The sequence below is a fragment of the Hyperoodon ampullatus genome (genome assembly GCF_949752795.1).
Source record: "Hyperoodon ampullatus genome assembly, chromosome: 6".
In the NCBI taxonomy this organism is placed as follows: Eukaryota; Metazoa; Chordata; class Mammalia; order Artiodactyla; family Ziphiidae; genus Hyperoodon; species Hyperoodon ampullatus.
The window spans coordinates 82,122,160-82,134,461 of NC_136919.1; the positions used below are offsets into that span (position 1 = coordinate 82,122,160).

The 12,302-nt window shown below is 41.3% G+C and overlaps 1 protein-coding gene across 1 annotated transcript in view; it reads left to right on the top strand.

Moving 5' to 3' along the window:
* Window positions 1–12,302, top strand: part of RORB (RAR related orphan receptor B) — a gene marked incomplete at both ends in the record, with an annotated part of 63,097 nt that overhangs the window by 21,474 nt on the left and 29,321 nt on the right. Inside the window, one exon of the mRNA XM_079706113.1 lies at window positions 4,231–4,632. Within this exon, the coding sequence (XP_079562239.1) occupies window positions 4,231–4,632 (402 nt within the window). The remainder of the gene's footprint in view (window positions 1–4,230; window positions 4,633–12,302) is intronic.

Consider the following 12,302-nt stretch of genomic DNA (forward strand, 5'->3'; position numbering starts at 1 on the left):
AGTAATATAGCCTTTGTTAAAATAGGCTCATGAAGTCATTTGTAGAGACATGGATGGACCTAGAGACTGTCATACAGAGTGAAGTTAAGTCAGAAAGAGAAAAACAAATATCATATATTAACGCATATATGTGGAATCTAGAAAAATGGTACAGATGAACCGGTTTGCAAGGTAGAAATTGAGACACAGATGTAGAGTACAAAGGTATGGACACCAAGGGGGGAAAGTGGGGCTGGGGGGTGGGATGAATTGGGAGATTGGGATTGACATATATACACTAATATGTATAAAATAGATAAGTAATAAGAACCTGCTGTATAAAAAACAAATTAAATTAAATGAAATTAAAAACATATGGGCTTCCCTGGTGGCGCAGTGGTTGAGAGTCCGCCTGCCGATGCAGGGGACACAGGTTCGTGCCCCGGTCCGGGAAGATCCCACATGCCACGGAGCGGCTGGGCCTGTGAGCCATGGCCGCTGAGCCTGCGCGTCCGGAGCCTGTGCTCCACAACGGGAGAGGCCACAACAGTGAGAGGCCCACATACCGCAAAAAAAAAAAACAAACCATAGGCCCATGAATACAATAAATGTATTTACAAATAGTGACAAGAAATTATTTTTATATCAGGAAAGTTCAGTAACTTTATTTTGCCAAGTACTATAATTTTTTCCCAAATATGTCACCACTTTTATTACAGGAAGGGGCATAAAACTGAAACACTGGCTCATCAGTGTTTCTGAAATGAATGGAAAATTGATTCTAAAATAGTATTATAGTCATTGTCAGCAAAGTCCTTGATTTAGGATGAAGCCTGATAATTCCAAAATGTTGTGGAGCTTTAAGTTTTTTCTCTGAAAATATTTAAATTGCTCAGTGACTTGATAAGTCAATGTTTTTTGGAAGAGACCTAGCTATTCACCATTGAGTGGGTTTTTGGGTGTTTACAGGGCAAAGAGCTTGGCAGCATCCTTATTTGACACTGTTAGCTTTGATTGTGAGGTCTTATGGTTAACAGCAGAATTCTGAACCTAAAATTGTTCAGTATAGGGTCTTGACTGGGCTCATTTCCATATCTGCTGTCAGCTACAGGTCAGTTCTACAGCTCTCCTGATTGTAGCTGGCCTTGCCTGAGATGGTTCTGCTCTGTTTCACATATCTTATCCTTCAGCAAACTAATGTAGGCATGTCCTTTTCATGGTGGGGCACTCAATCACACAAGCGCTTTTTAAGCCTCTGTTTGTGTCACATATGTCAATATCCCATTGGTCCAGAGCAGATCACATGACCCTGAGTCAAGGGGATGGAGCAGGATGCCTGCACAGAATGAAGGGGCACTGCAAATTTACATGGGGTAGAGCAGGCAAATAGGCAAGAAGCATCAGGGTTATTAACGCAGTCAACCTACTACAATGTGTATTTCACCTAAAGTGTATAGAAATCTAAAGCAAGGTTTAGGTTTGGAAAAAAGTTTAAAAAGAGCCACTACATTTTTGTCTCCATGTCAGAAGAGTTCCTCATTCTTAATTTTTTCTCCCTATAAATTTCAAATGAATAAATGCAAAACTATTCTACTAAAGTAAGTCAGAAAGTAGGTCTACTCCAGCCAAAACAAAAATCTTAACCTACAGCAGTAGACATAAATTTTGGATTCACCTCTCTGTCTCTGTCACAAAGAGCTGTTCCAAATCTACAGGAATGCAAAGGACAGGGGGTGAGCGAATGGAGAAGCATGTGACATTTCTTGGGGGGAAAAAGTTTTTTCTGAACCAAAACTTACCATGATTTATTTTTTTCGTATACTAAAAGGGTTTTTTCCCCCCTAGAGAATGATATAGAGTAAATTATTTGGAATGATAAAGATAGAAAGCTTTCTCTAAAAGCAACTACAGAATTCTGTCCATGGACAAGCTGAAAATACCACTGCAGTTAGGAAGCAAATATATTTGTCTCTGAGAAACAGAATTTAATGCCCTGTCTCTACAAAGTTAAACACAGTGATTCAAAATGCTATAAATTCCATACATATGTGTTAGCATAGTTATTTGTTTTTCTCTTTCTGACTTACTTCACTCTGTATGACAGACTCTAGGTCCATCCACCTCACTACAAATAACTCAATTTTGTTTCTTTTTATGGCTGAGTAATATTCCATTCTATACATGTGCCACATCTTCTTTATCCGTAGCCACATAGCACAGGGAGATCAGCTCGGTGCTTTGTGACCACCTAGAGGGGTGGGATAGGGAGGGTGGGAGGGAGACGCAAGAGGGAAGAGATATGGGGACATATGTATATGTATAACTGATTCACTTTGTTATAAAGCAGAAACTGACACACCATTGTAAAGCAATTATACTCCAGTAAAGATGTTAAAAAAAAAGAAAAAAAAAGAAATAAAGGAACAAAATCATTTAAAAAAATACCTATAAAAATGACAACTGAGGTGGAATGGGGAGTTTGGTCTGTATTAACCCAATTCCTTGTCTTTATTCAGAAAAATTAGTGGATAATTGACACTTGGTTTTCCTACTTAGGCAGTGTCAGAAAGCCAGAACACAGGTTTTTAAAGATTAAGGAGATAGGAAGAGTTTGGGCTGCTCTAAATCCATCCCTCACATCCACAATCCAGCAGGCAGAAAGGAGGAAAATGGCGAGCCTCAGGACACACACCTGCATGCAGCGCTTCCATCTACTCCTGTTATCCAGAGCTTCATCACAGAGACACACCTGGCAGTGAGGGAGGTTGGGAAATGTGGTCTCCATTCTGAACAGCCTATGCTCAGATAAACTTTGGTAGCTCTATAACCACTGGAAAGAGAAAATGAATATTGGAGGCATATTGGGAGGTAAAACGGCAGCTGTTTCACAACAAGAATCTCTTCTGTGGGCCCTTGGTGCTGGAGAGTTCTTAAGCACTTCACCATTTAGTCATTCTCAGAAGTTATTCTCATCAACTCTACTGACTGAGTCCAGAAATTGGACCTATTTCTACTCTCCATTTTCTTCTTCCCACATTCTCTGAGCTCCCACCACCAGCCAGTGACGGGAACAGTGTCACAAAAGAAAAGAAAGCAGAATCTCAAAAGGGGACCTCTAAGTTGACCATAGCCCCTACCATTAACATGAGCCGAACGACATCATGCTTGATGATTCAGATAAGGTGGCCCCTCGCCTCCGGACGCGCACAGTCTTAAATGGGAGTTGACAGCATGTGAGGAAAAATGTCTCGATCCGCAACAGTTCAGGAGGTTAAGCTCTATAAGAAACAATGAATTCAGATCAAAGCATCTTTGTATTACTCTATGACCACTGACAGAGCCTCTTTCTCCTTCTTCCTCAGGATGGTTAAGGATTTTTCCAGAAGAGGGGGGCAGTATAAAACCTGGGGACGGGGGCTTCCCTGGTGGCGCAGTGGTTGAGAGTCCGCCTGCCGATACAGGGGACACGGGTTCGTGCCCCGGTCCGGGAGGATCCCACATGCCGCGGAGCGGCTGGGCCCGTGAGCCATGGCCGCGGAGCCTGTGCTCCACAATGGGAGAGGCCACAACAGTGAGAGGCCCGCGTACCGCAAAAAAAAAAAAAAAAAAAAACCTGGGGACGGTAGAGTAAGAAAGGAAGGGTTACCATTGTCTCACTAGCTGGGTATCGTATTCACAAAATTGCTGTTTTCCAAAGATTGTTTTCATTTGATCCCAAAATCCAATCGAAGGCAAATGATGTGGTTTCCTTGAAATTGTGTTTCTCACTCTGCTTCACACCCTTGGTCTTACCCAGCATGCTATTTAGAAAATAGTGAAATAATAGGGTCCTATCTGGCAATGTAGAAATCCTAATGCTTAGGAGGGAAGCTAATAATGAGTGTTGGTCTACATTTGAATAGGTACTATGTGGTAGTTTGGGGTTTTTGTGAATTCTTCTTTTTCCCGCAAGTAAGAAAGAACGAGGAAATATGCCTTCTAACTTCGTGTCAATGAGAAATACATCTATAAGTTTGTACATTTCTTCCTCGCTTAGATTTAGTTCTCACTATGCACATAAACCAGTACAGACACCCGTGAATATAGCCTTTTATCAAATGTGGAGTGCAAACGAATGGACTCTTGGGCTATGGTACTGGGACTTGGTGCATTTTATGTTGAGGGGACAGCCGTCCATGAGCCCTTGGACTTGAGGTGGTTAATGCAAATGAGAAGCTCAAGCGCTGTTTTCTGCTTTTGTCTCCCACCCAGCTGTGAAGTTTGGGAGGATGTCCAAGAAGCAGAGGGACAGCCTGTATGCTGAGGTGCAGAAGCACCAGCAACGGCTGCAGGAGCAGCGGCAGCAGCAGAGTGGGGAGGCAGAAGCCCTCGCCAGGGTGTACAGCAGCAGCATCAGCAATGGCCTCAGCAACCCGAACAACGAGGCCAGTGGCACTTATGCCAACGGACACGTCATGGACCTTCCCAAGTCCGAGGGTTATTACAACGTGGATTCCGGCCAGCCGTCCCCTGATCAGTCAGGACTTGACATGACTGGAATCAAACAGATTAAGCAAGAACCCATCTATGACCTCACATCCGTACCCAACTTGTTTACCTATACTTCTTTCAACAATGGGCAGTTAGCACCAGGGATAACGATGACGGAAATCGGTAAGTGGAAATCTCCTTCCAGCTCATTTTTGGAAATTCTACTTTGAAATTGCCTTGGTCCTATTTAGTAAGATCATTTTCTTAGGTCTACGTTGAATTACTTGCATTTATGGCTTCTAGCGAGGAAACGAATTGATTTTAAAATATAGTCTAATAACTGTCACTGTTCCCATGGCCCATAAAAGTTTATTTCAAGCAAAGGAAGAAAGAAAAAATCATAAATAGAAAGATGCTATCTGTAAGGAACAGATGCTATCTGTTGAATTTGGGTTCATCACTGAAGGAAAAATGTTATTGGTATAAACAAGAAAATTTCAGCAAGTGTTCAAAGTGATGCTATTAAAAGTGAAATAGGACTTCCCACGTGGCACAGTGGTTGAGAGTCCGCCTGCCGATGCAGGGGACACGGGTTCGTGCCCTGGTCCGGGGAGATCCCACATGCCGCGGAGCGGCTAAGCCCGTGAGCCATGGCCACTGAGCCTGCACGTCCGGAGCCTGTGCTCCGCAACGGGAGAGGCCACAACAGTGAGAGGCCCACATACCGCAAAAAAAAAAAAAGTGATATAGCTAAGGGATATAGAAGCAGTATGTAGTAACTGAATGAACAGGGCTCCAACTCTCCATCTAAGATAACTGGGGACAAACCTCAGTTTCCTTCTGTGTAAAGGCAGAGGGGTAGACCAGAAGACCTCTAAGCCTCTTGTAAATCTGAATTCAAGAATTCTACATGGGAATAGAGTCTGAATGACTGGCAATAAAAAGAGTGTAGTCTGGAATGTTACAGAAGGACAACAAATAAGCCCCTCTGAGCAGGGCAAGTCCCAGGCACAGTTGCATCGGTTGCAGACCCTCCTGCTTCTGCAACGTCCTTCTTAAGGAGTGGTCTTCAAGAGTGCACTCTCTCTTCTGACCTGTCGCAGCTTTGTTTTACCCTGTTAAGCTTAGGAGTCTATTAACCGTCTAATCAGTTGATTTTATTAACTAATTGCCATAAAAATATGGATGTAGGTTTAACACATTACCCTCCTGGGTAACAGAGCTGTATGTTAACAGTAGCCCGGAGGAGCTAGCAGGCAGTGGCTACAGCAGGCTTCATGCAGTACTTAGTGCACAGGGAAAGCAGTGTGGAGCTCGGGAGTCTTTGAGGCTTCTTCACATCTTGCCCTGAGCAGAAAATAGTGGTTAAGAACCAGGCTACCTGAATTCAAATCCTGGATCTGTCGCCTGTTGTTTCTCAATCCTGGTTTGCTCATCTGTTTGTTTTTTTTTTCCCTCAAAAAACGTTAGCTCACAGATCACACCATTGTTGTAAGAATTAAATGAGTCAATACTTGTAAAACAGAGCCATGTTTGGCACTCCACAAGCGCTCAGTAACTCTGAGCTGTTCTCACTTGTTCACCACGTGTTCAATCACCTTCTCTGTCTAAACTGTGAGTAGGAGCCTAAAGCCTACGAGTGTTTTAAATAAAGTTGATGTGAACACATAACGAAGGACACGCCATATGTATCTTGGCTACTTCTACCATCTGGTTGAGGAAGAAGTGACGTGACACAGTTATAAAACCTGAAACGCTATTTTTCTCTCTTAGCAATTCAGCCTGTGGCAGGGAGTAAAGAAGTGGTTGACATAGCACCTGTGACGACATCCACAACTGAGAGACACAGAAAACTACACATCAGCTCTAATAACAAAAATATTCATTACGTTGCTCTCCTTAACCTGTGACTATGTCGCAGGCACTTCACACACATTTAATTTTCACAAGCATCTTATATGATAAGTAAAACTTACTCCCACTTTACAGATGTGGAAACAGAGGCTCAGAGATGTCTCATGACCTGCCCAGGGTCCTTTGGTTACTAAATGATAGAGCCAACTTCCATCCCAGGCTGTCTGATTCTGGAGTCCTTGTGCTTATCCATTATCCTGCTACTTGCTATGGGTTTAATATTCACAAACTGCATTGTCATTCGATAGGGGACCATCTGTTTAAGTGGAGTCACTAGATCTTTCCAAAAGGACATGTTAAAAGGAAAAGGAAATAGGCACCATTTTTTGCTTTTATCCTACTTAGTATCTAAGTTCCTGAGTTTGCTATTGATTGGGAACACATGTTTAAAACATACTGAAACAAAAACAATTGTTGGATGATCTGATCCATACCCAAAAAGGAAAGACTTCTAAGAATGCAGAAATCACAATTTCTTTGTGATTTAGAATCAGTAGGAGGTATTACAGAAAGAAAACTACTGCCAGAAACATCAAGTTCAAGTAACCCTACCCAGGTCATTCTCCTCCTGGCCTTGAGTCTATTCCTCTATGAACTAGAGAAACTCCAAATTCATCCAGATTTTCTACACAGACATTGACCCCAAAATGAACTAGCATTTATTTTTCTTACTTATTTCAAGATACTATTAGTCTTTAGAGATCTCTAGATCCGCCTTAAATTTCAGAGGTTTCTTCCATCAGACTTTCAGGGATGCAATTAGGTTGTCCTCCTAGGGCTCTCAAATTTAGCAGGCTCCGAAGCCTAAGTATTGCCTTGGTTCCCATTTTGTTAAAACGGCAATGCCATCTAGTGGACACAAACTCCTTCGAGTGTCGAATGGAGGCACCTATAAGAGCCACAGCAATGTGATGCACTGTGCTTTCCTGCACCATCCAAAAAACTGCCACTCATTTCACTAAAGCACTAAGTCCATAACAGTCTAACTGGGCAGGAGGGCATTAGTGGTGTAGTACAGCAGTTAAGAACTTTGGTTCTGGAGTCGGGCTGCCTGAGGTCAAAAGCTCATTGTTCCTTTTCCCTCAGGCAGTTAACCCAACCTGAGTCTCAGTTGTAAACCTGAGATAATAATAATCCCTACCTGTGTGTGTGGATTAAATGAGTTAATATTTGAAAATTCTTAGAACAGCTTCTGTCATGCATAAGCCTCATTATTATTATTATTATCAATATAATTGATATTATAATGGTATTAATCTCATTATTACTTAATAACATTATTGGTCATTACCTAATTACCTGTTATTGAGCCCCTAATGGTGCCTAGCAATATTCAACTCTTATAACAACCCTATTATGCCTGTTATATAATTGTTCGTATATCCATTTTACAGAGGAAAACATTGAGGCTCAGAAGTTACAAAACTTGTTAAAAGCAAAGTAAGCATGTGAACCCAGGTCAAAGTAACATCAAAACTATATCAGTTAAAATAGTTAAAAACTATTTTAACTATGTTTCTTCCCAGCAAACAAAGGGAGCCCCTCCCAAGTTAATGGCATTCCCACAACAAGACCTGCTTGGTGTTTGCTGCCTACCTGACGTCCTACTGGGGGCGCTACAAAGGAGCTTACAGAGGGTGCATGCTGACATTTTGACTTGAGTTGATTAACAAGGATCTATACTAATCTGGCTGGTGACAAGTTGTCATAGAAAGAAGCCTGTGCTGACAAAAAAAAAAAAAATAGAAAATGTGGGGAATTCCCTGGCGGTCAGTGGTTAGCACTTGGTGCTTTCTCTGCCAGAGCCCAGGTTCAATCCCTGGTCAGGGAACTAAGATCCTGCAAGCCACACTGTGCGACCAAAAACAATAAGGGAAAAAAGAAAATGTGATTTTAGCCACATTCTGACTGGGTGAATTGAGGCTATATCACACGAGATAATTTTTTAACCTCACTCTTGGCTGCTTCCTCTCGTTTCTGAGAGAACAATGAAATTGTACAACCAGATCATGATTCTGATTGGGCCATTGTAAAAGCAGATTTAAAAAAAAAAAAAAAAAACAGTTTTTGGATTAGCCCACAGAGAATACAGTCTTACAGTTTTGAAATTTTAATAAAAATCCATGTTTAAGAACCATAAAACATTACTAGCAACAGCATGCAGATCCCAAAAAGGCAATTAGTTGAGTGTTATGAGTCAGGAATATTCCCCCTGAAAAACCAAACTTGTCTTTCTAAAAGTGCACCAGAGGAACTACAGACTTCTAGGTTCAGGAACCCTAATAATAATACCTTATGGATAGACAGAAAATGCCTTCATGCACATTAGCCAATTTAAGCCTCCTACCAGTGCCTTCAGGTGGGAAGTGAAGAAATCATCCCATTGCTCAGATGAAGAAATTAAGGGTCAGAAAGAGTGAGTGATTTTCCCAGGCACAGAGTTAGTTAAGTGGTAAAACTTAAGTTCTTATGTAGCTCATTCTACTACTCTACACTTCCAGGCATTCTTTCAAAAACATATTCTTTTTTTTTTTTAACATGTTTATTGGAGTATAATTGCTTTACAATGGTGTGTTAGTTTCTGCTTTGTAACAAAGTGAATCAGCTATACGTATACATATATCCCTATATCTCCTCCCTCTTGCATCTCCCTCCCACCCTCCCTATCCCACCCCTCTAGGTGGTCACAAAGCACTGAGCTGATCTCCCTGTGCTATGCAGCTGCTTCCCACTAGCTATCTATTTTACATTTGGTAGTGTGTGCCAGGCACTCAAGGCAAGGAGAACATGGTTCCTGTCCTCACCGTCTAGGAGGCAGGCATGAAAATAAGTAGCTGCAGTTCAACACCATGTATTCTAAATACTGAGCATGATGATACCACAAACTCTCCTGCAGGTGAAGAAGACGGGGTGGGGGGGGTATTGCTTACTCTGTGCCATAGCTCTTATCAGGAATGTTTTATTCCCGTAGTCTTGGGACTCGAAAAGAAAATGTGGGTAAGCAAGGAGAAAAACATGAAACATTTCCAGAATAATATGCTTGGGTTTCTCAAAATCCCATAGGACAAAACACCATAAAATAAGAGAAGGGCAAAAGTAAGCTGCAAATTAATATTTAGGCATCAGGTTTAACTGGGTTTAGCAGGAATTTTACTTCAAGCTGGCATGGTGGAGGTGTTATATCTTTGCAAATAAAATTTTGCAGTGGTTGGTCGCAGGGAAGGGAAGCTGGCTATAGGAGGACTGGCAAACAAGCAGAGAGAGAAAATGGAAGGTCGTGTTTTTGCTCCCCCACTATAGCCCTCAGATGGGTTGGAGGATTCTGCAGGACTAATACTCTTAATGAAAGCTCATTTAAGCTCAAAGATGATTGACAGTGTATCCATGAGGTACCAGACAACAAGACAATTCAACCAGCCAAACAACATGCTTTTAAAAACAGGGGAAAAATCCATCAAATTAGTTTCAGCGTTAAGGGGATAGATTGCCTTTTACAAACATTATCTGAGTTTGCTGTTCAGTAATTTTCTCTCCAGATAAAGACAATGAAATCAATGAATTCATTGATCCCTCCTGGGTAATCTTAAATGTAGATTTATTTTCATATTCCTTTTGTGGTCTATTTATGGAGCCTGGAATTTTAAACACCAAAAATAGAAATAAACCTCTTTTTTTTAGCAAATTCATCTATTACAGAAGCTGAGTATTAATAGAGGAGATTACAAAAAGGGATTGGCCTAAAGGTGATGTAATCCCTGTAATGTACTATTTTTTTCATCAAGGCTACGTGGATACATAGAAGGTATTTCTAGTGCTGTTTTATTGGGGGAAATTCTGTAAAAGTTGATGGTGTTTCAGTTGTTATTTATTATTTATTAAGAACCCCAAGCAGGTGCTATGGTCATAAGACAGCAGCTTCAATGACATAGGCTTTTACAGGTAAATATTTTACAGCTGCCTAAACCTATTAAGCATATTCAACTACTCATTCAGAAATGGTACAGAGAATAAAATTTAACTCCAGCTATGTATTTCCTATGTCCTCTGGTGGCACCTTTATCAAATACAGGTAGGCATTCAATTTAGGAGCAAGTACCTAGTAAGTCATTAGACTAAACTAATGAGAAAAAGCATACAAGCAGTAAGGGACATGAAAATCCAGTGTCTTCTTTCTTTCTTGCCTTGAGGGAAGACATCTTGTGAACTTCCATCATCATCTGACACCCCTGTCACCTTCACCCAAACACAGGTCCTATGCAGGCAGTTTAGGGAAGGGACATTGAAATTGGGGCTCCTGATGGCTAGATCACATACTAGCCATGTGAACTTGTTCAAAATTAGTTCAGCTTTCTGGAGCTCTGTCTCTTCATCTGAAAAATAAGGCAGATGGGCTCAATGACATTGAAGGATTATGGTTCTCCCAACTCCTGGTGGGAGCTTTGGCCATGTGCACAAATATTCCCTTTGTTACAGCCACTTCCCAAGGAGAAGGGTAGGGTGGTGGAGAGGAGGGGAGGGGACTTACAGGCAACTAGGCAATCCTGACCGATGCTGAAACAGTTGTCTCAAGGAGTAGGACCACACTTGGCAATTTCCATGGGGTGGAATGACCCTGTCAGCTATAAAGTTAATAACCACAGTCACATCAGAAGTGTGCACCAGTCTCTTCTCTTCATCCACACTCTTAAAAAAAAAAAAATTAACATCAAGGACAGCCAGGAGCTGATCAATGAGAGGCTGGTGGCCAGTCTCAAACCATCCCTAGTTCACGTACAAAGTAAAGAGTGAGCCGCTGTATGGATACTTCAGGGCAAATCAACCTGTCCTCTCTGGCCCACTTCAACCTGACCACCTCCCCAAACCCCTCTTGAAAGAAAAAGGGGGACAAAACAATAAATATATGGTCTTGACTGAGCCCCAGGCCTACCCAGATCACCTTGGTCACTTGAGAGGGATTTACTTGACTCCTCTGAAATTTTCATACTACCTTGTTCTCTGCTTCCCATAGACTACATCCCAAGAGGCTGCTTATTTCCAGAATCGTGTCTTCTATCTCAAAAAAAAAAAGGAATTGCCCGAGTGTGGGGACTGGGCTAATCAATTCAATTTGTCACATTTCTGGGATCTTTACCATGGTCACAACTATAGTATTAACTAGTCCATGGCCATGAATTATTCTGGAGCATCCTGGGACAGAGGACACTGTAGTTCTTCCCTAGAGTCATTCAAATCCATATCTTTCTAGATATCCTTTAACAACTTGAAAAAGATGTCTTAACTCACCTAGTAATATGTTGTAGTCACTCTGCTGTCGTGCTCAGTGCAATGATTCTCCACAACTGGAATAAATGGCATAATGTATACAAAAGCACTTTGGGACCAGCAAGGCTCTAAACATATATAAACATGATTTACATTATAAGCAATACACGCATATATGCTCAGTTGAAGTACTTATAAACCTGCATATCTATTTATAGTAGCTGTATGCAGATTAACCACTACATGCTTGTACCTCTGTCAGTACAGCTTTCCTTATGTGCTAGCATTCACTGGATTAGGTAAATCTTTTAAATCACCTTTTCTATTTTGAGTTGAAATTATGCAAAACTGATCTTCCTCAGTAGACTTCCCCTGGAGATACTAGTTTGGGATTAATTTTTGACTCAGAATTCAGAACTTCCTAAGAAGATTCTAAAATCCACCAACCAAAAAAAAAAAAAAATGCTATTGGGAAGCTATTGGAAAACCAATTCCAATTTATGCACTCAGTTTCAAAAGCCATAGTAGATATGAAATATTCTGCAGTAAGGAAGAGGGAAGGAGATTTCATGAGGTTCTACCTATGACTTATTGAAGGAGGGAATGTTTATGCTTGTAAGACAATCTCTGAAGCAGCCCCACTGTTGACTAGTATTTCCCGCATTGCAAGCTTGACA